This window comes from Pocillopora verrucosa, chromosome 7 (genome assembly GCF_036669915.1).
Source record: "Pocillopora verrucosa isolate sample1 chromosome 7, ASM3666991v2, whole genome shotgun sequence".
NCBI lineage: Eukaryota > Metazoa > Cnidaria > Anthozoa > Scleractinia > Pocilloporidae > Pocillopora > Pocillopora verrucosa.
In genome coordinates, this window is record NC_089318.1 from 22,961,993 (window position 1) to 22,986,375 (window position 24,383).

General features: G+C 39.0%; 2 protein-coding genes and 1 pseudogene across 2 annotated transcripts; 2 read left to right on the forward strand and 1 right to left on the reverse strand.

Annotated features, from left to right (window-relative positions):
- Nucleotides 1–1,420: 1,420 nt before the first annotated feature.
- On the forward strand, nt 1,421–9,724 carry LOC136282689 (tetratricopeptide repeat protein 28-like). The gene is made up of 5 exons (XM_066170384.1): nt 1,421–1,466; nt 2,683–2,753; nt 3,075–6,126; nt 6,607–8,105; nt 8,800–9,724. The coding sequence occupies exons 3-5, from the start codon at nt 3,316–3,318 to the stop codon at nt 8,831–8,833; spliced, it is 4,344 nt and encodes a 1,447-aa protein (XP_066026481.1). The 5' UTR covers nt 1,421–1,466; nt 2,683–2,753; nt 3,075–3,315; the 3' UTR covers nt 8,834–9,724.
- Nucleotides 9,725–17,208: 7,484 nt separating this feature from the next.
- On the forward strand, nt 17,209–18,784 carry LOC136282628 (L-rhamnose-binding lectin ELEL-1-like). Its single transcript, XM_066170309.1, has 2 exons — nt 17,209–17,295; nt 18,482–18,784. Exons 1-2 carry the CDS (start codon nt 17,209–17,211, stop codon nt 18,782–18,784), a joined length of 390 nt encoding a protein of 129 aa, XP_066026406.1.
- LOC131780083 (kynurenine formamidase pseudogene) lies at nt 18,295–24,363 on the reverse strand (annotated as a pseudogene).
- Nucleotides 24,364–24,383: the final 20 nt, after the last annotated feature.

The window sequence follows — 24,383 nt, forward strand, 5'->3', positions numbered from 1 at the left end:
AGCTGTGTGGAATAATTTACACCCTCATGTAACAAAATCAAAATATCTCTTTCTAAATTAACTCAACCAACTTTAGAGGAACAAGCTATAGCCCTAAAAAATTATTTGATGATGTGACAGTATTGTAAAAGAATGTTCTTTCCATATCATTGGAATATGCAAGAGGAACATGATGAGAAGTGAATTATTGCATCAGAGGGTCTATAATTTTCAAGACATGACAATTTCTGATCAGTGCATGTCCATCCAAATCTTTTTGAAGAGGCTGATTTCAATCAAGCAGCAAGCAGTTGTGTCAAAGAAACTTTTTGCGCTACAAAAGAACTTTAATTACTCAAAACTGATTTGAAAGCCATCATGGCTGTCATCCATTTGTTTTGGTGACCAAATAAGGCAGCATTATATGCATAGAGAACAGTACAAAGAACATGGATACTGATGTTAGCGTGTTAAGGGTTAACAAATGATTGATCACTCTTGTAAACCAGTTCATCAGGAAGTAAATTTCAAATGTGGGATATTGATCAAATGAAGCTACAGTAAAATACACAATAAAAAGGAAAGGCCTGTAAGAGTTTTTTTCTTTGTGTCTTTGGAAACCACAGTGACATTTCGTTTTAACGATTTTCTTGTGATCTTGATGTGGGAATACTACTGCAGAGCACACAGATGGGGAAATATAAGGATCGAAATCTGTTAATGTATTACAGCCATACTAAAGGCACGAAGTCATAGGGCCAGAAAGGCAATAATAGCATACTGGCAATTAGATGTTTCTCAATATCCTTGCTAATTTTAAGATCACTGCAAGCACGAGAACAATCCTTTTTGTAGTAAATAAACGGTAGAATACAAGGTTTAACAAGTTAAGTTAAACTTGTCAGTGTTTCATCCCACTCACTTACAAAACAGTTGTGATTTACTCACTGTCTGTCGAACCTTACTGCCTCCTTGTTTCCATGCAAACTATGTTCTGCTAGCAGGCCAGAGTGTTTGACCGAACTGAACTATTACAATACCTCGTTATTAACTTAAATCACTTGAATTAAACCGAATATCACTCCGAAAGGCATTTTAATATCTAGGTAATGAATCGAGTACCTTGAACTTATCACAAAAATGTCCAAAAATCTCCAAATGCCTCAGCTTTCTAAAGAGAGGAACACAAGACGTGGAGAACTAAGGCGAGTCAAGAAGAAATGGGGGGAGGGGATGGTAAGGTAAATCTATGTTTCTGATATCTGTGGCTAAGGTCGTTCGCTTCTCTCAAAGTGAGGTAAAAGCTAACTTTGAAAACTCGGAAGACAATAAGAAAAAAAATTGGGATGAATTCTCTTTCCAGTCGATAAATGTTCTATGATGACGTGACGATGAGCATTAGGGGGTGGTTGAAAAGCATCATAGTCACGTGACGCATTCTCCATCGGCAAACTTCTTAACTTTCACTTTCGAAGGCGACGAACACAGTAAGTAATTTCTGTTCACTTTGTTCGATATTATAGTACAGTCGAACCTCGATTATCCGGACTCATCGGGACCTCGGTAAATAGTCCGGATAGTCGAGAGTCCGGATAATCGAAAATATGAATATTAATGAGATAGAAATGTGAAATAATTATCTGCTTATCTTTAATCAATAGAACGGCTAGCTTTCGCTTCGTAGGCATGTTTTTGATTTGAGTTTACGATCGATCGCTCGTGTGTTTACACAGCTCACGCGGAAGGAACTAATCAAACATGAAATTCCCTTGGCAACAAAACAATTGAGCCAACCATATATCAGCTGAACGCATCAGAATATTTCTTTGTCTCGTCGCACTTTCGAATTTTGAAAAGCGCACTGGATAATACGCTGTTTCAACAGTCTTTTGAAAGGATTATTGGGCTTTTTGCGACTTTGAGTTTTCAAGATCACAACTAATTAATATTCATAGAAAAATTGGGACCAGAGAAGAAAGTCCGGATAATCGAATAGTCCGGATAATCGAGGTCCGGTTAATCGAGGTTGGACTGTAGTTTTACAGCTCGTGCGTTAGTTTTAATTCATTTATAATGACGTAAGCGTAATCTGTTAAAACTGTGAGCTATTTCCTTGATAAATCTCCAATATTCACGTTGTGGTCGCCTAAATAATTACGGTGGAAGGAAAACAGTGGCATCAAGCGAATCAAAAGAAAAATTTCAGAGAATCTGATATTTACTTCTAAATACTTCTAAACTGCCTGACAATCTTGCTCTAAAATAATCACCCACATGAACTTTAATTCTCTGAATAAATCTGATGTCTCCAATTGGGCTGCTATCGAGTAGACCTCAAGCCGGAAGTAGCTTGCTCGCGTTTGCAGGTAAAATTTTGCTTGAGAAGCGTAGATATGCAGTCTGTACGTTGTTCCAGTTGTTCCTTGGAGTGCTCTATGCATAAAAATCCACAGATAAAGATAAATGAAGGTCGATTTCCGACTTTTCATCTGGTCTAGCTTTCAATCTGCGAGTTCGTTTCCCGACCAGCGGCTGGCTGATAGAGGCTAAATATGGATTTATGTCGGAGTTGGGCCTCGAGTTTCATGTTTATGTGTTTAAGACCTTGATTACGCTGAAGAATTTCTCTATCTTCGAATTCATCAGTGATAGGTGTTTTGTGTTGTAACTTGTTAATAAAACAACCTGCATTTTTTTCCGAAGGGAAAGTCGTGCCTTAGCATCGCTTTTATCTGGATTTCAATCACAAGGCCAAGAAATTTGAGACAGTTGTTGTAAGTAAGTTTATTGTTGTGAAACTGTAAGTTTATTATGTTAACAGTTTCTTTTGATTTTAAACCAAATACCAGAATTCATCGGCTGATTTTGATCCCCAGTTCCTCGCTAATTACAAAAACTTTCTAAAACATGAATTATTATGATATAGAAGACTGAGTAAGTCAAGCGGAACCAAATACACCACGAAAATAACCTATGAGGACAGAAGGAAATTCTGGTGAGCTTCCTGTCTTCAGAATCAACCGCATTTCTTTATTAAGAAACTATTAAATCGAGTGGCTGCAAACGGATCTAACACAGCTGATTTAAATCCTCAGATTAAAGTTGTGTCATTCATTTCGCTCGAGCAATTGGGAAAAGTTCGTAATGGAAAACTCAGGATAACTTTTGGCAAACTTCTCTGTGGCCTTGACTCTGGCTATACATTTAACAGTTGGCACTTTCCTATGAAAAGTATTGAGTATTGAATCAAGCGGCTGCAAACGGATCTAACAAAGTTAAATTAAATCCTTACGCTGTCTCATTCATTTCATTCGAACAATCGGCAAAAGGTCGAAAATGGACAACGTAGAAGAACTTATGGCAACCTTCTCGATGGTTATTGGGTTAGTGGTTGCTACCTTCTTCCTGAACACTGGTCGTGGTTTACAAGCCATGATGTTAGGCGAAGAATGTTTGATCTTTCTAAAATCTAACGAGCTGAAAAGGAAGACCTGTTTCCAATTTACCATGGGAATCAATATGTTAATGTTCAAGGCGGCTTGCATGGCTTCCAGTTACACATCTGCAGAAAGATATGCCAAGGAACTTCTTGATATGTACCATGCCTCTGGTGACACAATTGAAAGAGGGAAAATAACTTTAATACTGGGAAAGATATATCAGAGCCAAAATGAGTTTGAAAAGGCAAAACAATATTATCAGAAGGCAATTGATGTGACAGAATGTACGGCTGACAAACAAACGAAAGCAAAATGTTACTTTGCGATGGGACATTTATCTTATTCGCGTAGTGAATATCACAAAGCTAAGAAGTATTTCGAGAACGCACTGGCAATCACGGTGTCCTATGGTGACAGAATCAGGGAAGCTACCATTTACGGAAACCTAGGTACAGTCGTTCAGTCACTTGGGGAATACGACAAAGCTGAGAAATATTACAGGAAAGCACTTGAAATCAGGAAAAAAACTGGCGACAGGGAGGGAGAAGCAGCTGACTACGGAAACTTAGGAACATTGTTTCATTCACTGGCTGAATACGAAAAGGCTAAAGAATACACCGAGAAAGCACTTGCAATCAGAAAGGAAATTGGCGACAGAGAGGGAGAAGCAGCTGACTACGGAAACTTAGGATCATTGTTTCATTCACTGGGTGAATACGAAAAGGCTAAAGAATACACCGAGAAAGCACTTGCAATCAGAAAGGAAATTGGCAACAGAGAGGGAGAAGCAGCTGCCTACGGAAACTTAGGATCATTGTTTCAGTCACTGGCTGAATACGAAAAGGCTAAAGAATACACCGAGAAAGCACTTGCAATCAGAAAGGAAATTGGCGACAGAGAGGGAGAAGCAGCTGACTACGGAAACTTAGGAACATTGTTTCATTCACTGGGTGAATACGAAAAGGCTAAAGAATACACCGAGAAAGCACTTGCAATCAGAAAGGAAATTGGCGACAGAAAGGGAGAAGCAGCTGACTACGGAAACTTAGGATCATTGTTTCATTCACTGGGTGAATACGAAAAGGCTAAAGAATACACCGAGAAAGCACTTGCAATCAGAAAGGAAATTGGCGACAGAGAGGGAGAAGCAGCTGACTACGGAAACTTAGGATCATTGTTTCATTCACTGGGTGAATACGAAAAGGCTAAAGAATACAGCGAGAAAGCACTTGCAATGAGAAAGGAAATTGGCGACAGAAAGGGAGAAGCAGCTGGCTACGGGAACTTAGGAACATTGTTTCAGTCACTGGCTGAATACGAAAAGGCTAAAGAATACACCGAGAAAGCACTTGCAATCAGAAAGGAAATTGGCGACAGAAAGGGAGAAGCAGCTGACTACGGAAACTTAGGAACATTGTTTCATTCACTGGGTGAATACGAAAAGGCTAAAGAATACAGCGAGAAAGCACTTGCAATGAGAAAGGAAATTGGCGACAGAAAGGGAGAAGCAGCTGGCTACGGGAACTTAGGAACATTGTTTCAGTCACTGGCTGAATACGAAAAGGCTAAAGAATACACCGAGAAAGCACTTGCAATCAGAAAGGAAATTGGCGACAGAAAGGGAGAAGCAGCTGACTACGGAAACTTAGGAACATTGTTTCATTCACTGGGTGAATGCGAAAAGGCTAAAGGATACACCGAGAAAGCACTTGCAATCAGAAAGGAAATTGGCGACAGAGAGGGAGAAGCAGCTGGCTACGGAAACTTAGGAGCATTGTTTCAGTCACTGGGTGAATACGAAAAGGCTAAAGAATACACTAAGAAAGCACTTGCAATCAGAAAGGAAATTGGCGACAGAAAAGGAGAAGCAGCTGACTACGGAAACTTAGGAACATTGTTTCATTCACTGGGGGAATACAAAAAGGCTAAAGAATACACCGAGAAAGCACTTGCAATCAGAAAGGAAATTGGCGACAGAAAGGGAGAAGCAGCTGACTACGGAAACTTAGGAACATTGTTTCATTCACAGGGTGAATACCAAAAGGCTAAAGAATACACCGAGAAAGCACTTGCAATCAGAAAGGAAATTGGCGACAGAAAGGGAGAAGCAGCTGACTACGGAAACTTAGGAACATTGTTTCATTCACTGGGTGAATACGAAAAGGCTAAAGAATACAGCGAGAAAGCACTTGCAATCAGAAAGGAAATTGGGGACAGAAAGGGAGAAGCAGCTGACTACGGAAACTTAGGATCATTGTTTCAGTCACTGTGTGAATACGAAAAGGCTAAAGAATACACCGAGAAAGCACTTGCAATCAGAAAGGAAATTGGCGACAGAGAGGGAGAAGCAGCTGGCTACGGAAACTTAGGAACATTGTTTCAGTCACTGGGTGAATACGAAAAGGCTAAAGAATACACCGAGAAAGCACTTGCAATCAGAAAGGAAATTGGCGACAGAAAAGGAGAAGCAGCTGACTACGGAAACTTAGGAACATTGTTTCATTCACTGGGTGAATACGAAAAGGCTAAAGAATACACCGAGAAAGCACTTGCAATCAGAAAGGAAATTGGCGACAGAGAGGGAGAAGCAGCTGACTACGGAAACTTAGGAACATTGTTTCATTCACTGGGTGAATACGAAAAGGCTAAAGAATACACCGAGAAAGCACTTGCAATCAGAAAGGACATTGGCGACAGAAAAGGAGAAGCAGCTGACCACGGAAACTTAGGAACATTGTTTCATTCACTGGGTGAATACGAAAAGGCTAAAGAATACACTGAGAAAGCACTTGCAATCAGAAAGGAAATTGGCGACAGAAAGGGAGAAGCAGCTGACTACGGAAACTTAGGAACATTGTTTCATTCAGTGGGTGAATACGAAAAGGCTAAAGAATACACCGAGAAAGCACTTGCAATCAGAAAGGAAATTGGCGACAGAAAAGGAGAAGCAGCTGGCTACGGAAACTTAGGATCATTGTTTCATTCACTGGGTGAATGGGAAAAGGCTAAAGAATACACCGAGAAAGCACTTGCAATCAGAAAGGAAATTGGCGACAGAAAGGGAGAAGCAGCTGACTACGGAAACTTAGGATCATTGTTTCATTCACTGGGTGAACTTGACAAAGCTGAAGTACATCTTAGCAAGGCTCTCTCAATTTGCAAAGCCATTGGACATAATATGAATGAGTTTAAATCTCTTTGTGGTCTAACGGTTTTGAAGTTGGCTCAGTCTAATTTCCAAGAAGCATTTTCGTATCTTTTGAGAACTATTGAAAAATTCGAAAAATTGCGACACTTCGTAAAAGATAATGATTACTTCAAAATATCTTTGTTGGAGGAGTATGGTGCCTTTCCCTATGAGATACTCAGTAAATTGGTTTCTGTTTCCGGGAATCCTGAAGATTCCCTTTACGTCGAAGAACTCAGACGGGCAAGAGCTCTAGCGGACTTGATGACGGCTCAATATTCTGCTAAACAGCCCCAGTTTTCAGGTGATCCACAATTGGCATTGTTCTGCATTCATGATATCATTAAAAGAGAAGCAAATTGTACTTTTGTGTACCTTTCGGTTGATGATGAAGATGTACGGATTTGGGTTCTCAAAACAAGCGGAGGGATTATTTTCCGACGCAAAAAGGGAAAGGATTCAGACAGTTTTGGAAATGCCGGCTCACTCCCAAATCCGAAAGAGCTTTTTGCGGAGAGTTTCCGCCACTTTGCCATCCCACCCACAGAGAATTACGAAGATCGCTCTTTAAATGACGAACCTGTTCTAAAGTTATCTGGCGATGTTAAGCGATCGCCTCCATCTCACGATGAAACTGAAGATATGAAAACATGTCTGCGTTTGTTCCACAAAATAATTATCGCTCCCGTGGCCAATATTTTGAAAGAGCCTGAAATTATCATTGTCCCTGACAGCTGCATGTATCAAGTGCCATTTGCAGCCTTACTTGACGAGGGAGGAAGATATTTGTCTGAAAAATTCAGGATCCGCATCGTTCCTTCGTTGACGGTCCTCAAGGTCATTCAGGATAGTCCTTCAAACTATCACAGTAACACTGGGGCACTGATAGTGGGTGAACCTGAAGTGAGAGAAGTGATTTACAAGGGAAAGCAAATGATCCTTGATCCATTACCAGGTGCAAGAAAAGAAGCTGAAATGATTGGAAAAATGCTTGGCGTCATCCCATTGTTAGGGAAAGATGCAACAAAGGAGGCGGTTCTTGAACAGATGAAGTCAGTTGCGTTGATACATTTTGCGGCTCACGGAAATCCCGATCGAGGAGAAATAGCACTTTCCCCCGTCAGTACTACTAAGAATACTCCACAAGAAGAAGAATACCTTTTGACGATGGCTGAAGTATCAAAAGTTCAACTTCGAGCTAAACTGGTAGTTCTAAGCTGTTGTCACAGTGGGTGCGGAGAGATCAAAGTCGAAGGAGTAATTGGAATCGCTCGAGCGTTCTTAGGATCCGGTGCTCGGTCGGTGTTAGTGGCGCGGTGGGCCTTGGACGACGAATCAACGGAGCAGTTCATGAAATGTTTCTTCGAACACTTGTTCCGTGGTGAGAGTGCCAGTGAATCTCTTCACGAGGTCAGAAAGTGGATGAGAGGTAACCCCAAGTATTCTGAAGTGAAGAAATGGGCTACGTTCATGCTGATTGGAGATAACGTCACATTGAGGTAGGTGTTAAGGAAAAGGGGAAAGGTTTGTATTTAAAAAAAAACCGCGGTAAAAATCACACTCGGGATGGGAATCTACTGAGGCCTAAATCTACTTTTTATGACATGTCAGAAGGAACCAGGATTTAAGTTTAAAATCAACAACTTTGTAGCAAGTCAGGGACACTCTCGGATTTTGGTTGAGCCTGTCTATTGATATTATCTTAGAGTGTAAAGGGAGACATTGTAGCGCATTCTCTCAAATTCGGACGATTTAGAAAAGTCACTTAAAGACTCACACGCCCCCCCCCCTCATTTATTTCATGTTATGGAGTAAAGAAAGTATATAAGTTGGTTATAGTAAAGGAAGGATTTGTGTTGCATCTCATGTAGTTCCCTGATGTATTTTTGCTATTGTTGAAAAGACGAACGAGACAAATGGAAGAGTATCTTAAATGACGGCAGGCAATAAGTTACTGACAGACGTAGAGGGTCTTAATTCCAAATCGAGCTTCTGCGAGTAAATTTTCTCAATTCCGCGTCAAATTTCCTCACCAAAAGCCTCGCAGTATCTGAAGTTCACAGCGACTAAAGCTGTCATAACAGCAGAAATTCTTAGAAGAAATATATTGAATTGACCTAACAATTACTTTACCAACGAATCAATTCAAGATTTTACAACTCCTTTGCTAATATTGTAAATCTTATCTTACAGGAAAGAAGACATAATCTGCAAAGTTCAAAACTGATCAGCAAACCCTGCACTCTGAGTGAAGCTGACCTCTTTGAGGACCATCATCTTTGCCTCTACCGTATGAAACAGAACATTTCGTGTGATATAACCGAATTTTTTTTCGTTGTTTTTTTTAGCAAGGCAGTTAATAGTATTTAGGATTTCTCTTTAGCAGTCAGGCATGTTTGTCACTAAAATGTTAGGAGCAATTTTCGTGAGAAGCCCTCCATTGTCTACACAACCTGAACAATAAGTTTTTACAACTGGGACGAGTCAGTGACATTTTAATAATCTAACGAAAAGGTTCAATGTCATTGTGATTTAAGAGCCAGAATGGTTCTTTAGCCTTTTCGCAAAGAAAAATAACCGATATCTAGAAATTTAGGATAAACATTTTTTTCAGAGGTTTTCCAGTATACGTTTTTTCATTCTGTAAGCGAGATACCTTGAAATATTAGACGTTTTAAGGCTGGAACGAACTTTGGAATCGATTCGTCGAAAAAACGTATCGTTCGTTTGTTTAGCTAGTCATTGTAGACTTTTAGAATACTTCAAAAGTTAACCCCATCTACATATGAATCATGGGGCCAGCGATACAACTGGACAATTCAATCATCAAATACTAATTTTGTTCATCAGGTCACTCGACCATTCTGTTTTTATTGTAATGTGTCAGATTGGAGTTTCCGGTACCTTGAATAAAAGCTAGTTAATTTTTAACCTCATTGTAGGACTAGTTACAATAAGGAAGCTGAGCCCAGCTATATATCGAACAAGGGGCCAGAAATTCAATCATAGTATTCTGTTATCAAACACAGATTTTGTTGAATGGGTCACTGGACCATTCGTTTTAATTGTCATCGGTTACATTTTAATTTCTTATATCATAAATAAAAGCACGTGTTACCCGGACATAAAGTTTTAGTTTTTGTCATTAATCTCGCTCTGTAGGGGTTTAGTCGAGATAATTTTAACGAAGCCGTGTATTTTGTCGGGTCTTTACCAACTCAAATGCTAAGAAGAAAAAACAGGGCTGCAGTATTTTATTGTTCAAATGAAACCCATGTTACAAGTGAGAATGACTTTTGACATTGTAAGCGACACCTGATACCAAATGGGACAAACCTCAACAAATGAAAGTCGTTTTTAACACGTTTATGCGAAGGCACATGCAATCCGACTTCACGTGATCAGCAACACAGGACCAACCGGAATTAGTACTGTATCATTACATCCTTGAATCTGTAAAATTGTGGGACAAAAGTCTGACCTGACACAAAGTTGTGACGCTTCCACTCAAATCCGACCACGTCTCCTCTGTATATTTACATTTTCCATTCATCCAAACCGTGTTGTTTGAATCGTTTACGTGATATTTCGAAAGTTTGTCTCTGTTAAACCGCAGGAGTTTCATTATTGTAAAAGCGAAATTTCGGTGAACAAAACCATTTGCAAATGTCTTGCATCTTTAACTACCGACGCGACTGTATTGCTTTAGTCTCCTTCTTGACCAAAAGTTGCAAGTTCCGTCAGTTGAGACGTTTTTGCTTTGCATCACTGTAAAGAGCGTTATTTGCCAACTGAAATACTTTATCAGCGTGTTTCTTGCAGCCCTCGTCACAATCTCTTGGTATGTTAATGGCAATGTTCACCTGATGATGGCTTTCCTGTCGCTGCTCGTTAATTTTAACCTTTTGATAATTCACTCCAAACGAAGGGATGCCGCTGTTTTGAAACCTTAGATTTAATCCAAAGCTTCTGATTTGCTTGTTCGATTGCTTTTTTCCGTTTTTACGTCTTGCGCTATTTCACGAGCAAATCTTTTTTCTGTGTACGAGTTTGTCCTGGATTGTAGATAACTTGCTTCGTTCCAGGATCAAACATTGCAGGCACAAGCTCACAAGACGCCATTAGAACCCTTCCTTGTCTGAAAACGCATAGAAGAAGAACAATTTTAAACCAGCAAAACTCAGAAAGCGAAGCAGGAGCCATTGCTGTGAATTAGTTGTAGCAGTGAGACCTGAAAACAGAAAGTAATTTACACAAGATCTGTTGCGTGACCTTGATAAACCGGAAACGGCTCTTCAGGGAAGCTTCCCAGTGAGGAAAAACAAGAGAACACCGCCTTCATGTATGCTATGCATAGGGTAAAAACCCATTTCTTTGCGCTCAAACCCTTTGCAATAACCTGCTCTGTCAAATCAAGGCGAGGATGAGTCCCGGAGATGCCAGGGAAACCCTTCCTTGATCTATAGACACAGAATACGGACGGTTTCCAATCCGACATTGTCCGGAAAGTGCTGTAACAGCGTGAATACAGAATCAAAGCAATTCATGGAATCTGCGTAAAAACTGTTGAGTGACGTTTGATAAACGAGAAGCTTAGTAATAGGCTGGATAGGTACGGGATTTTTTCCCAGAAATAACACAAAGAAGTGTTTAACCCCACGAACCAGCTGTTGCTCATCTTTTTTTTCGAGTCAAACTTTTAAAGAAAAGCTTGTATGATGCCAGTGAGATTCATCCTGGTATAGAAATTCAAAGAATGAGAATGATTTTAAACCAAAAAAATTCAGCGAGGGAAAGCAATTCGTAGAGTTTACGTAATATCTGTTGCGTGACCTTTGATAGAAAAAAGCGGAAGCTGAGTCATTTTCACCCAGTGGGAATTTTCCATGAAGTGAGAGTGTAAAAGTTCAATAATAAATTATGAAAAACACTTTCTTCGAATAGAAACCTCTTCCTCTACCCAGTCACATTTACTACAAGATGAGGAAATCTACTTGGGTTCTACTCATGATCATCTGTTTGATTGTGATCGCTTGTGCACCAGACGAGAGTTCCGGTTTCGTTCGCAGAGCTCTAAAGAAGGTAGAAAAAACTGTGAGAAAAGTCGTCTTCAAACCAGTGAAAAAAGTCTTCAAGGAGGTGGTAGAAAAACCAGTTAAGTCTGTGTTAAGAGCCGTAGGACTCAAGAAGGTTCGTAAGACATACAGAGAATTCCAAAAAGAGGTGGTCCATTCTCGAGTGACTTTCACTTAAGATTCCTACCAAGTTGAGAAAATCAACCCGTGCCCTAACGGACAACATGATCTACTGAAAACAGAGCAGCCAGTTGAGACTCACTTTGAAGACAACGTGGTCATTATACAGAACAGTTATTGCCGAAAATGCGGACAGCATTTCTTCCACACAAAACATAAGGATGAGCTTTAAAACGCAAGACTGAACTTTAAACCAGCGGGACATTCGTCATGAATTAAATCAAGAATGAAATGTTGTTAATTATTTCGTTATCTCCGAAGAGCTGGAAATTGTTCACTGAGTGTCATTAAAAAATAAATAGCAACCTCTGTTCGTTAAAAATACATTAATTCCAATTCCTTTTTTTTTCTGACAACTCGTACTTGCGATTAACTAGAATTTGAATAAATTCCAGTTCGTTAACTTTTTCGGATCGTTAAGATGTCATGGACTTTTTTATCATACTTATTAATATAGGAGCCTTTGCGTCCACAATTCTTTCTTTTTTCCTGGAAAAACTGTAAGAACATCGCTCTTGTATCGGTCGATGTACTATTAATGAAGATTGTGTTACTCTTAAGTTTATAACTTCTCGGTAGCCTGCAAATTGTCCCCCATTGTCTCTGTACAAGCCAAGTGAGGCACACAGTTAGAATATTCAGCCTAGCTATATCGTTTTGGCTCCCATCGCAGTTTTGCAGCTTTTTAAGAAAGCTGCAATGCAATGTCCTGCAATGAGAATTGATGCACACTACTGATCAATGGTCTGGAATATTTCTTTACAGTTCTACGCTCAGCCTGACTCAGGTCAGCTGTTGGTATTGAGAAGCGATGGCTTGTGTAAGGAGCGGTTCTAATACAGGACTTAGTGCAGTAACTTGGTTGATTTGACCGAGCGTCATAAAAAAACCATACCTGTCGCCATTCCACATTTCGAACAAACTGTTACGGCACTTTTGATTGACAGCCGTTTAGATATCTCCACTGACCCACGGTCTTTGCTTGAAGAAACAGTTATTCCAAGAAGTCTGCTATTTTTTATTGTGATCCATTTGACGGAAATGTGCAGAAATTGTCGCGACGCCGAATCCCTCTTCGCGGAAGTCATGTCGATGACTCGGGCAGCTGTATGTCGTCTCCAGAACAAGAAAAAGGAGAAAGAATTTGCGTAGCACTTGATATCCGATCATGATTATTAGTCAGTCGAAAACCTTTGCTATTCCGGGGCGGACCCGTTCCTACCACGAAGTCGAGATAAGTCCTCTGGGACTTCAATGCCATAAATAGTGAACTACGGTCCTGCGCAAACGAAAGGAAATCAGTTAGTAAGGTGAACTAAGAGTAAAGTTCACCTAAAGAGAAATTTCTCGGAACGGTCAGTCTCCAATCATGTATAGTTGATTGTGTTACTTATCTTCGCCTTCTGCGACCCCAGTCACTCAAGCGTTTTCCTGTCGAGTGTAGCATGCAGGGCCGTGGCTTTACCGCTACATCGTGGTGTAAAGGGTCCATGAAATGCGATCGGCCCCGTCCCTTTTCCGGTCAACGCGCGCAGGAGTAATTCTCAATAACTGCGACCAGGTGTTAACTGGGAACCGCGAACAGTGTAGCTCTGCAAGAGTCGGCGGTCTCTCGCGTACTTGGCCCCGCCCCCACCCCCTCCCTCTCCTATTCCCCCCCCCCCTCCACAGCAACCGGAAAAGAAAACGCCTGACTTCAGGTTAGTTACTCCGAATTCCCGAGATCTGAAATTTTAAAAGAATTATAGCATAACAACACAAAATTTAAGTATCACCATGTTGTTCCACCCTTTCAAAATCTTTTTTTAAAACAGTTCTCTATTTCTTTCCTTGTTTCTATTTTCATGATCACAGATTTTTTCCACTGAATTTCTAGTCTCTTTGCATCCATTTTACTCCTTATGAGAAAAGAAGAAATAGAGAGCTGACTAAAGTATATGTACAGTAAATCATGGAGACACTTAACATTTTGGACGAAACCATTCGACTCGGAGACCAGTAAGTCGGGCGGGAAAAGTTAACAATTAACCACAACTCAAACCTCAGGACAAATTATTTGATCACCGATATTCAAGTGTTAGAAACTTAGAGTGGAATTCCAATTCTGTCTGTAATCATACTTGTGATAAACAAAATCGTACGACCGCGAAGAGGGAGTCCGATTTGTTAATCACGAGAGTGATTACAGGCAGAATTGGACGACACGAAGTCCTGTTACAACTTAATCAAAACTATGACAGAATTTGAGAAAGAAACTATAAATGAATTACACGTTTTCATAAGAAAAATTAGCTCGGCGAAATGCGAGACAACAGCGCGCGCAATGACGCGTCCTGTCCACTTACAAAGGCATGACGTATTAATTGTTCCTTTAACTGTCCTATTACATTGTCTAATTACAAGCATAACGCGCGCTCTATCCTATTAATGCTCAAATCGAGCAGATGATAACCAATCACATTCAAGAATTTTGTTGTAGTTTTGATTGAGCCCCTAAATTTGTTCAGACTGGTGATCCTTGGGTAATCAACCGATTTCTAACAAAACTTGATAATACCAACTTTTTTCTTCACAGATCACAATCCCAGAAGGAAATGATAACGATTCGGAGAATGTTGACAAATTATGTTCTGACGGAATGGCTTCCACAGCTCTCGAGTCAACCCATTCAAATACAGAAGAGCCTAGCATAGAAACTTCCTCTTTCCAGACTGACCAATTGGAAGTGGCGTCCGCAAATGCATCAAGTAATGCACAGATGACTCCGAAAAGATGCCAGTCAAAAGAGCGTCCCTGAGGTGTAGTCAGAAAAAATTGTCTACTTTAAAGAAGACAAGGAAATCATTAGCATTTGGGAGGAAGGAGAATGAAATTAACGGATCGAGGAAACCGCTGACCTTGGAAAATCGACAGCTGAAGTTGCAGGCCTTAACTTCAATCAAGGTAACTAATGCCTGGATATCTTTTGGTGAGAACCATATAATTATTGGAAAGGGGTTTAATTGCAATCAAAGCAGTTGTTTGAAAATCTAAGGAACCATGCGATGTAAAGCAGTATGCCCAAATTCTCAAAACCAGTCTGGTATTTCGTTGGTTTTTCTTCACTGCAGTCTAGAACTGAATTGGTAAACTTGCGTCATCCTCTCAGACTGTAACATTCAGCACTGAAACCAATCGTGATTGTCTATATGTACTAAGCTTGGCAACTTTTTTATTTTATTGGAGACGCGTCTGACAGAAACGCGTAAGCATAAAAGTTATGATAGACTTTCACAAGGTACATGTAGGGCAAATTCCAACAGGAAGAACACTGGAGCGTTAAGTTTATCGACGATCTATCTTACCTGAGCGCTGAAAAATCTTGCAAAGAAGTTTAACTTCATTACCAACTGATTATTTCCTTGTTATTTGGTGTAAAAAAACTGCTGTTTTCACTTTTAGAGGGATCTAAAATCGAAAACAGCGGGAATCTATTCAGAAGGAACGAAGGCGGATAGCAGACGAAGAAAGGCTGTCACCTCTAAAAGGATTTATTTCCCTCAAAGGTAACAATCGATTGTGCAAACTTACGCTTTATCGAGGTTCTTTCTTTCAGTGGTCTCTACATCCGGGGAATGAAATCTTAACAAGCTTTAAGAGCTTGGCAGGTAATTAGTGTTAACAACTGGGTTGAAAACGTAAATTAGCCACCGTAAAGGGTAAAAAAGCTGACGTTTCGAGCGTTAGCCCTTCGTCAGAGCTTGCCCATCATAAAAGTCTCCTGCTAGGCTTTGAACAGCTCCATCCCTTACCATCCCCTCCCCCCCTCCCAAACTTTTTGTTTCAGGTTTAGAGAGGATCGAAATCGGAAATCTACGCGGCGTTTACCTCTATATATCAAGTCTTATACTTTCAAAATCTCTTTTATCAGACTCAAGAACTACAGATGGAGAAGATATAATCGTTGTGAATCCCTCGAAGATTCCCTGTAAAAGAGATTTCACAGGGAGGAAGGAATACAATGAAATAATGGCCCGTCTGTTATTGTAAGTGTTTTAATTTTTCAATTTCATTATTAATTCAATGGCGACTTACATTATAAATTTCAGAAGCATTCCAAACTGATGACTCAAGAGTTCGCAGATCTATTTTTGAGCGTAAATGACAGCCAATGAGAGAAAACACAGAGTTCTGTACAGTTACATCATCAGATGATTTGGTTCAGTTTATCAACTGAGTTGAAAATGAGAATTGACCACCGCAGAGAGTTTGTAAGCTGACGTTTCGAGTGAGCCGTCTTTAAAGCGTATCGCTCTTGAAATACCCCCGCACCGACGGTGCAACACAATTTCTTTAGATTTTCAAATACATGTAAAGGAAGCGATAGCATTTACTATAAATTTGACAACACTGCCCTCGTTAGTGAGTACTGAAGGCCTCCTTTCTAAGCACCGGTATTTCTACTGTTTGCAGTTTTGTACGCCGGTTATATAACTGGTAAAAATTAATCAAGTGCAATTTTCATTTTTAGGTTTACTAGGGAATGATTCAACCGAACATCAAGTGCAATTTTCATTTTTAGGTTTACTAGGGAATGATTCAACCGAACAGAACTGATGAATAAGTCTAGTTTTTCCCTTTACTCCAGTGTTGCCTTAAGTAAGAATTACTTGATGAATTACTTGAAAGAACATTGCTATTGAATATTACAACAAACATAGATACCCTCTCTCTTTTGACATTGTTCTTGGATTTATAAAGTTAATTCTGACAGTGAAACAATAGAGATATCTGTAAATCATTTATTTGTTTCGCCTCAAGCAAATACATATGTTTTGTAACGGAGACACGCGTCTTGCATCAATTTGATAATTAATTTTTGGTTTAAATTCGAGCCTTCTCATTAACCAAACGCATAGTTCAACTTCAAATAAAACCAAAAGAATATGAACTGATATTCTTTAGATAAAACCATTACTGAGTGCAGTCAGAAGCACACAAAAACAAACTCATAGAGGTACAAATAAACAATGTTCTCTTTGTAATAATCCATGTATTCGATGGCTCATCGATCGATTTAGGATTTTAATTAATTTGTAATCACACGTTTTCGAATACAATTTGCACTTTTTCAAAACATATACAAGTCAGTTATATTTATCTCAAACTGCAAAGAAAATTGATGGACTCCGGTAATGAGAAGAGTCGAAATTAAAGGCATTCAGTCACGCCGCAGTTGATGCCGAGAGTGTTTTGGCTTGCGATATCACTATGAATATCCAGTTTAAAAATTGTCTCACCAATCATAAGGGAGCTGTTTTCTCTATATGATTAGCAGAGGCCTTGCACACAGAAAATCCTTGTGAAAATGGCGGGTCCTGCTTCCCAACTTTCAATGAGGAGGAATACAGCTGCGATTGTGCCTCAGGATACAGTGGGAAACGTTGTGAGATGGGTGAGTTAAAAGCGTGGAAAATTGTGGGTGTTGTCAAAATTCAGTAGTGGGGTTCGTTACAGCAACAAAGTGAATATTGATCAAAGGCACTAAATTATTCCTTAATTACAACTAACTCAAGCAAACACGCACACGTTTGCAGTTAAAAGGATTATAAGCTTCATATCCAGCTTAGGGCATTTAAAGGATGTAATTTTCTTAACCTCTTCTGCAGCAATTATTTTTTGTTATCTCAGACCTTGAGGTAAAGGATGAATGATCCCCTGTTATCTTCCTTAGATGCGATATAATCCATAGGGGTTACAACCAACCCCTCCCCTCCCCCCACTTTCATCACAGCACTTTGACAGGTTTCTCTCGCAATTCGCCCAGCCAGCACTTTCTTATGCTCCCGGTTTGCTGTTTTATACCCAAGATAAAAACACGAAAACCCTACTTAGAAATCAAAATTGCAATTTTTCATCCTGTTCCAGACGTTCAGTGAGTAACATGAGGCGCGATAGCAAACGGCGCGATTTAATTTCAGAAGGGTATTCGATAGATCCTACGGTGTAACTGTAACCACTACCACTTGGCCGTGGAAGGTCTGGGTGCGAGACTACCGCGTGATAGTAGCCAAGAAGTGAAAAAAAGAGGGAGGCTTTGGTCGGGTCGCGTAATGAACCCGACCTAGTCTTTTCTCGTTTTAAGCTCTAACACTGCTGGGACCTGCTATCGCAGCTGATTTCACCACAGGCTCTCTATAAGAGGGTAATAGGGAGTTGAGACTATTGCTATGGGGACAGGTTTCTCATTCCACTACTGCTTGTTGAGAGCCCAGCTAAAACTCGGTGAAATGGCCTGAAATCACTACCAGAGAAGGAACATAACACAAAAAAAAAACATAACATGAAGATTAGAGTTTATTTGCTTCATTTAATACAGAGTTACGGAGCAGAGGATTGAACAAAGGGAGAGCTTGGGTACCCTGTGCTTTCACAGCGTTTATCCTGCCGAATGCCTGAAACAAGTTACACACCCCTCGATAAGGATTCCAGTGCACATTGAAAAATGAAAAATTAATAGATAAATAAATAGCTTAAATAACAAAGATTGAAAATGAAAAATAAAACTAACTCCTCCATAATGAATTGAGCAATGCTGAGCCATCAAAAAATTTTGAATGGTTAATTCTGCTTTAATACAGATGTCAACAACTTTTTCAGCAGGTCACCTTTTAATCTGTGAGGGTGAATCTGGCCAACTGAGATGCAACAAAGAGGGAAAGATAAACATTCTGTCTGCAAACTATGGCAGGCTAGATTCTCACTCATGTCCTCACTGGATGACTTCTGACACCAACTGCCACTCAGGGAATTCTCTTGCTCAAGTGCAGAAAATCTGCCAAAGTAATTCTACCTGTGAGCTGGAAGCAACTAATGTGTTTTTTGGAGGTGATCCATGCATGGGAACATATAAGTATCTATTTGTTGAATATAAATGTCAATGACACTTGACACTCAGAAAATTTCAGGTAACTTTACCCTTAAAGTCTCAAGATCTGATATTTAATTCTCCCCTTTAGCTGCTTCACAATTCTTTGTAAGGAAATTGCGTGAATTTGGTGTTAGATCAAGACTACTACTTTCTAGCTGATAAGTTTAAGTATTCTCATTACATGTGGGCTGGATAATGTGTGGATGTTACAGGGAGAACTAACATGTTAATCACTGATGGGAGTTAGAGGGTTAAGAGACTTAATCTCAGACAATCTGAAGTCTGTAACTATGCTCCCAGCCTCCTCTCCCTGAGCAGAGAGGTACGCTTCTACTGCCATATTTAAAAATTTTACACAAGTGCTCAATGATACTGCATGCATGATTGCACTTGAGTACCACCAGCCAATAAGGCCACATGCATTGTAAGAAAAGAGTAATGCAGGGCAATACCTTCCTTGCTAAAAGCACAAAAATGAAATAACCATGAAGAAATGAAGATGTACAGAAAATATTCCTGGCAGTGGTAAAACTGCTTGCTAAACATTTCAGCTGGGGCTGTGGGGGGACGTGTGGGGGAATTTACCTTGTATGATACAACAATAGACTGAGACACTACAGTATCTGGCTGTTCTGCCAACAAATGGACTGCAATAAATAATAGTAAAGGCAGCAAGTGGAGTTTCAATGGAGTTTTATATGTCAATCACAAGTATGATTACAGACCAACCTCGATAACACAAGATCCTGTTACCAATTGATCATAACCATCACAATTTAAACAAAAAAAAGAGTAACATTTATTTGAGAAGATATCTCTGGTAGAGACATTTTCTAAAGAGAAAATTGTTCCATTTTTTAAATTCCCCAGGTTTGTATGGCAATTAAGTGGTTGTTGCTATGGTTATTGTAATCAATTCTGTGATTCGAGGATTAAGCTGAATGGACTTGGTATGATTGGCTGCTTTAGCTGTCTGATTACAGATGTCCAATGACAGCCAACTGTCCAATTACAACTCTGAAGAAAAATAAGTGAAAAATGAAGCAGCTAATGCACCAATCGCATTTGAGGAAATTGTAATGGTTATGATTATCTGTAGTAATTTAACAACCCTCCTAATCAGGGGTTTCAAAATGTTTTGAAGTAGGCATCAGATCTTTGAAAAAGTAGGTGACTAAGAAAAGTTCATTAACCCTTTAACTCCCAAGATCTGATTGTTAATTCTCCCCTGTAGCTACTACAAATCTCCCTGTAACTTAATTATGAGAATTTGGTGTTAGATTGAGACAACAACCTCCACCTCAATGATAAGTTTGAGTATTCTCAATATCTCTTTTCTGGATAAGGTATGGATATTGTAGGGAGAAGTTACATGTTCAACACTTCTGGGAGTTAAAGGATTAATGGCATTAAAGGTAATGATTTTGAGCAGAGCAGCAGGCAACATGTTACCAAGTGGCCAGCAGAACTCTGGCAGTAGCCAGCTTGCTTTCAAACCCCTGGCTAATTCTCCAGAGCAGAGCTATCAACAGCAATATCTTAAGTGAGCATATATAACTGAATACATGCATGTTATAAGTATTAGCTTTATTATTAGTATTATACAGTCAGGCAATAAGCATTGTAAGTGGTTAAAAACAATCAACCACAGGATGACAGGTGACTAAATAGAGGCTGAAACAGATACAAAAGTATCTCTAAAATTTGCCTCTGTAGGACCAAACAACAACAAAAACTATTTGAATTCTTTTAGCATAGGTAATAACATGATTTCAAGCACAATTCACTGTTAATCAAAACTATGACAAATTTCCCGAAAGTGACTGGTTATCACCCACCCAATTTAAGCACTAATAGGACTGTGTACATGTCATGCTTGTTATTAGACAACATAATAGGACAGTTGAAGGGACAGTTAACACATCATGCCTTTGTAAGTGGACAGAACACCTCATGTGCAGGCACTGTTGTCTCCCATTTCACCAAGTTAACTGGTTTTTTCTTAATTCTTTTTCTTAAATTTTCTAAAATGTATAATCAATGTCTAATTTCTTTATCAAATTGTTATAGTTTTGATTAATTGGTAACAGGACTTCATGTCATCCAATTCTGTCTGAAATCATACTCATAGTTGACAAATCGGACTCCAGCTTGGCATTCATCCAATTTTGTTAATCGCTTGTATGATTACAGACTGAATTGTACTCCACTCGGTCCTATTACCATTATAAATCTGCATGACTACATTTTTTAAAGACAAACAAAATTTCTAGTTTGAAAAATTTACAAGTGCTTATTTACACCAAACTACATGAGAACTGAGGTTGTTACTTGGTGATAATTAACACCAAAAAAGCATCACAGAAAGTCAGGACAGACAAAATGTTGAGTATGCACTTTATTTGTAATTTGCACTTGTGTTACAACTTTGGACTTTTGTTGTATGATAAATACACTCAATTTCAGCAAATCAAAATCATTGACCCTCTCCTACCTTATGGCCCAAAACGCACAGCACAGAGATCAGACCACAGATAAGGCATCAACAGCAACTCTAACAACACTACAACAAAAAGCGTCCAACAGAAACACATGCAAGGAAATTAATTTAAGCAAACTCTCAATTAAAGCTGTGTGGAATAATTTACACATTCATGTAACAAAATCAAAGTATCTCTTTCTAAATTTTGATAAACTTCAACATGAAGCAAGTTTAATTTAACAGACCACAACCCTACAAAATAATGTGATGACATGACAGTATTGTAAAAAAAGTTATTTCCATAGTGTTGGTGTATGCAAGAGGAACATGATGAGAAGTGAATTATTGCATTAGAGGGTCTATAATTTTCAAGGGATGACAATTTCTGATCAGTGCATGTCCATCCAAAATCTTTTGGATGAGGTTGTTTTCAATCAGGTGGCAAGCACCTAGGTAAATTCATGAAGCAAAATAAACTTTTTACACTACAAAAGGACTTAAATCACTCAACACTGACTTGAGTATCATCATGGCTGTCATCCATTTGTTCTGGTGACCAAATAAGGCACCCTTAACCCTCTGACCCCTAAGAGTGATTAGCATCTAATTTCTCCCTACAATATCTCCCTTGAATCCCATAGCAAGGTCACAAGAATAAAGGAAATGATCACCAACTTAAGATGCTCTTGATTGTTAAACAAATTCTCCTTGTCAGCACCTTAGGGATGCATAGAGAACAGTACAGAGAATATGCATACTGATGTTTGGGTGTAAAGTGTTTATAAATAATTGATCATTCCTGTAAACCAGTTAATGAGAAAATAAATTGCTAATGTTTAATTATTTAAAATTTAAATGATAATTACACACATTGCATTTTTGTTTTGTAGGTAATAATAATGTATCTGCATTTAGTAATAATTACTTGAAGGAACATCTTAAAAATGTTCTGGACAAAGCCAGTTTTCAAGGTAATTTTGATTTTTGACGCTAGTTGCTGATTAAAATATTTTCTAAATTATGATATCAAGTAGCTTGTGTAAAAAAATAGCAGCAAAAATGTATATTTTCCCTGAGAGGTCATGCTATCAGAATCATTAGTAAATTCAATCCATCAAGGTAATATTCAAGTTTAAATACTGAGCAAAACCTCTAAATAGCAGCATAACTATGCACTACAATTTTTATAAACTCAGGGTAAATGCATAAGCCATTCACAAAGTGAAATTAAAGACTTGAGTTTGAACCTTTGACTCCTGTTTCACTCCTTGCTGAGTTGATATTTCTGACAACTTTTAAAATCTCCTGGCAGAGGAGATCATCACTATTCACTATGTTTTCAATCATGCTGAAGTGATCTACTCCTGGTAGCTCAAGCAAAGAACACTGAACATTATGAACTTTTAAGATTTCAACAAATTCTTTAGCCTGTCGATTAAACTCTGGGGAACCATGCTCTTTCTTCACAACCAAAATAGGGCACATAAATGTTGGTGACATCTTTATCAGAATTTGTTGAGGACTGATTTGTGCAGCAGATTCTTCTGTCAGTTTTAATGCATCATTAACATAGGTATTTACAATAGGTACCAAATCAAAAACTCCTGATAACAAGAACATACCATGAATGGCTTGTGGAATTGAAGGATCTTTGCTCCAGTCTGACACCATCATCATAGCACACAAATGTGCCCCAGCTGAATGGCCACACAAGAACAGTTTGGACTTTGGAAACCTAGTATTGATATATTTCACTGCTGACTTTATTTCACTCACCATCTGATTCAAGCTCGCTTCTGGTGCAAGGTTATAACCCACCACTGCTGCAACACAACCAGCTTTAGTCCATGATTTACAAACAAAGCTGTAAATCTTCCTGCTCCCTACTTGCCAGTACCCGCCATGAACAAACAGTACTACCGGTGCAGAACTACCACCAATTTTTTTTACAGATACAGCTGTCTCATCAGTCTCTTGCAAAGGATAAAATATATCCATCTTAGCTTTCTTTTCACCATAACAGACACTCAGTTCGCAGTGAGAATTTTTGCAAGTAATTTCACTATAGCTAGTACAGATGTTCATGTGGGAATCTAATACTTCTCCTGGGTCCATTCGCTTATTCCACATGCTTGGAGAATAATGCTGTGCCAGCCACTCATTGTTTTCCTCATCCATGTTTGAAACATTCAGTGAGAAGCACACTAGCCTGCGGATCAAAAGGTTTTTTGGAGAGTTCTCAAGGAAAATCTTACAACTCTTTACTAGTTCTAAAGACAATCAGAAAATTACCAAAGACATCCCAAAGACTTCTGACACAATCTCATCTCAAGAGAAAGCATGATCATAGACTTCTCTCTTCTTTGACTGGTGCAAGATTTTCTTATCAATGTATTTTGAGATACGTGTCAGTTGATGAAAGGCTGGTGAGTATGAGCTGTGAACTGGCTAGTGATCATATTATTTAACGATATATATTTATTTTTTTAGATAGACAGCTACAGTAAAATACACAATAAAAAGTAAAGGCCTGTAAGAGTTTTTTTCTTTGTGTCTTTAGAAACGACAGTGACATTTCGTTTTAACGATTTTCTAGTGATCTTGATGTGGGAATACTACTGCAGAGCACACAGATGGGGAAATATAAGGATCGAAATCTGTTTATGTATTACAGCCATACTAAAGGCACGAAGTCATAGTGCCAGAAAGGCAATAATAGCATACTGGCAATTAGATGTTTCTCAATATCCTTGCTAATTTTAAGATCACTGCAAGCACGAGAACAATCCTTTTTGTAGTAAATAAACGGTAGAATACAAGGTTTAACAAGTTAAGTTAAACTTGTCAGTGTTTCATCCCACTCACTTACAAAACAGTTGTGATTTACTCACTGTCTGTCGAACCTTACTGCCTCCTTGTTTCTATGCAAACTATGTTCTGCTAGCATGCCAGAGTGTTTGACCGAACTGAACTATTGCAATACCTCGTTATTAACCTAAATCACTTGAATTAAACCGAATATCACTCCTAAAGGCATTTTAATATCTAGGTAATGAATCGAGTACCTTGAACTTATCACAAAAATGTCCAAAAATCTTCAAATGCCTCAGCTTTCTAAAGAGAGGAACAC

Coding starts and splice junctions, on each gene's coding strand:
- LOC136282689 (XM_066170384.1), top strand. CDS start 3,316: ATGGACAACGTAGAAGAACTTATGGCAACCTTCTCGATGGTTATTGGG. Junction 6,127..6,606: donor TTGGCGACAGAAAAGGAGAA/GCAGCTGACCAC, acceptor AATATGAATGAG/TTTAAATCTCTTTGTGGTCT. Junction 8,106..8,799: donor GGAGATAACGTCACATTGAG/GTAGGTGTTAAG, acceptor CTTATCTTACAG/GAAAGAAGACATAATCTGCA.
- LOC136282628 (XM_066170309.1), top strand. CDS start 17,209: ATGGCGGGTCCTGCTTCCCAACTTTCAATGAGGAGGAATACAGCTGCG. Junction 17,296..18,481: donor TGGGAAACGTTGTGAGATGG/GTGAGTTAAAAG, acceptor GCTTTAATACAG/ATGTCAACAACTTTTTCAGC.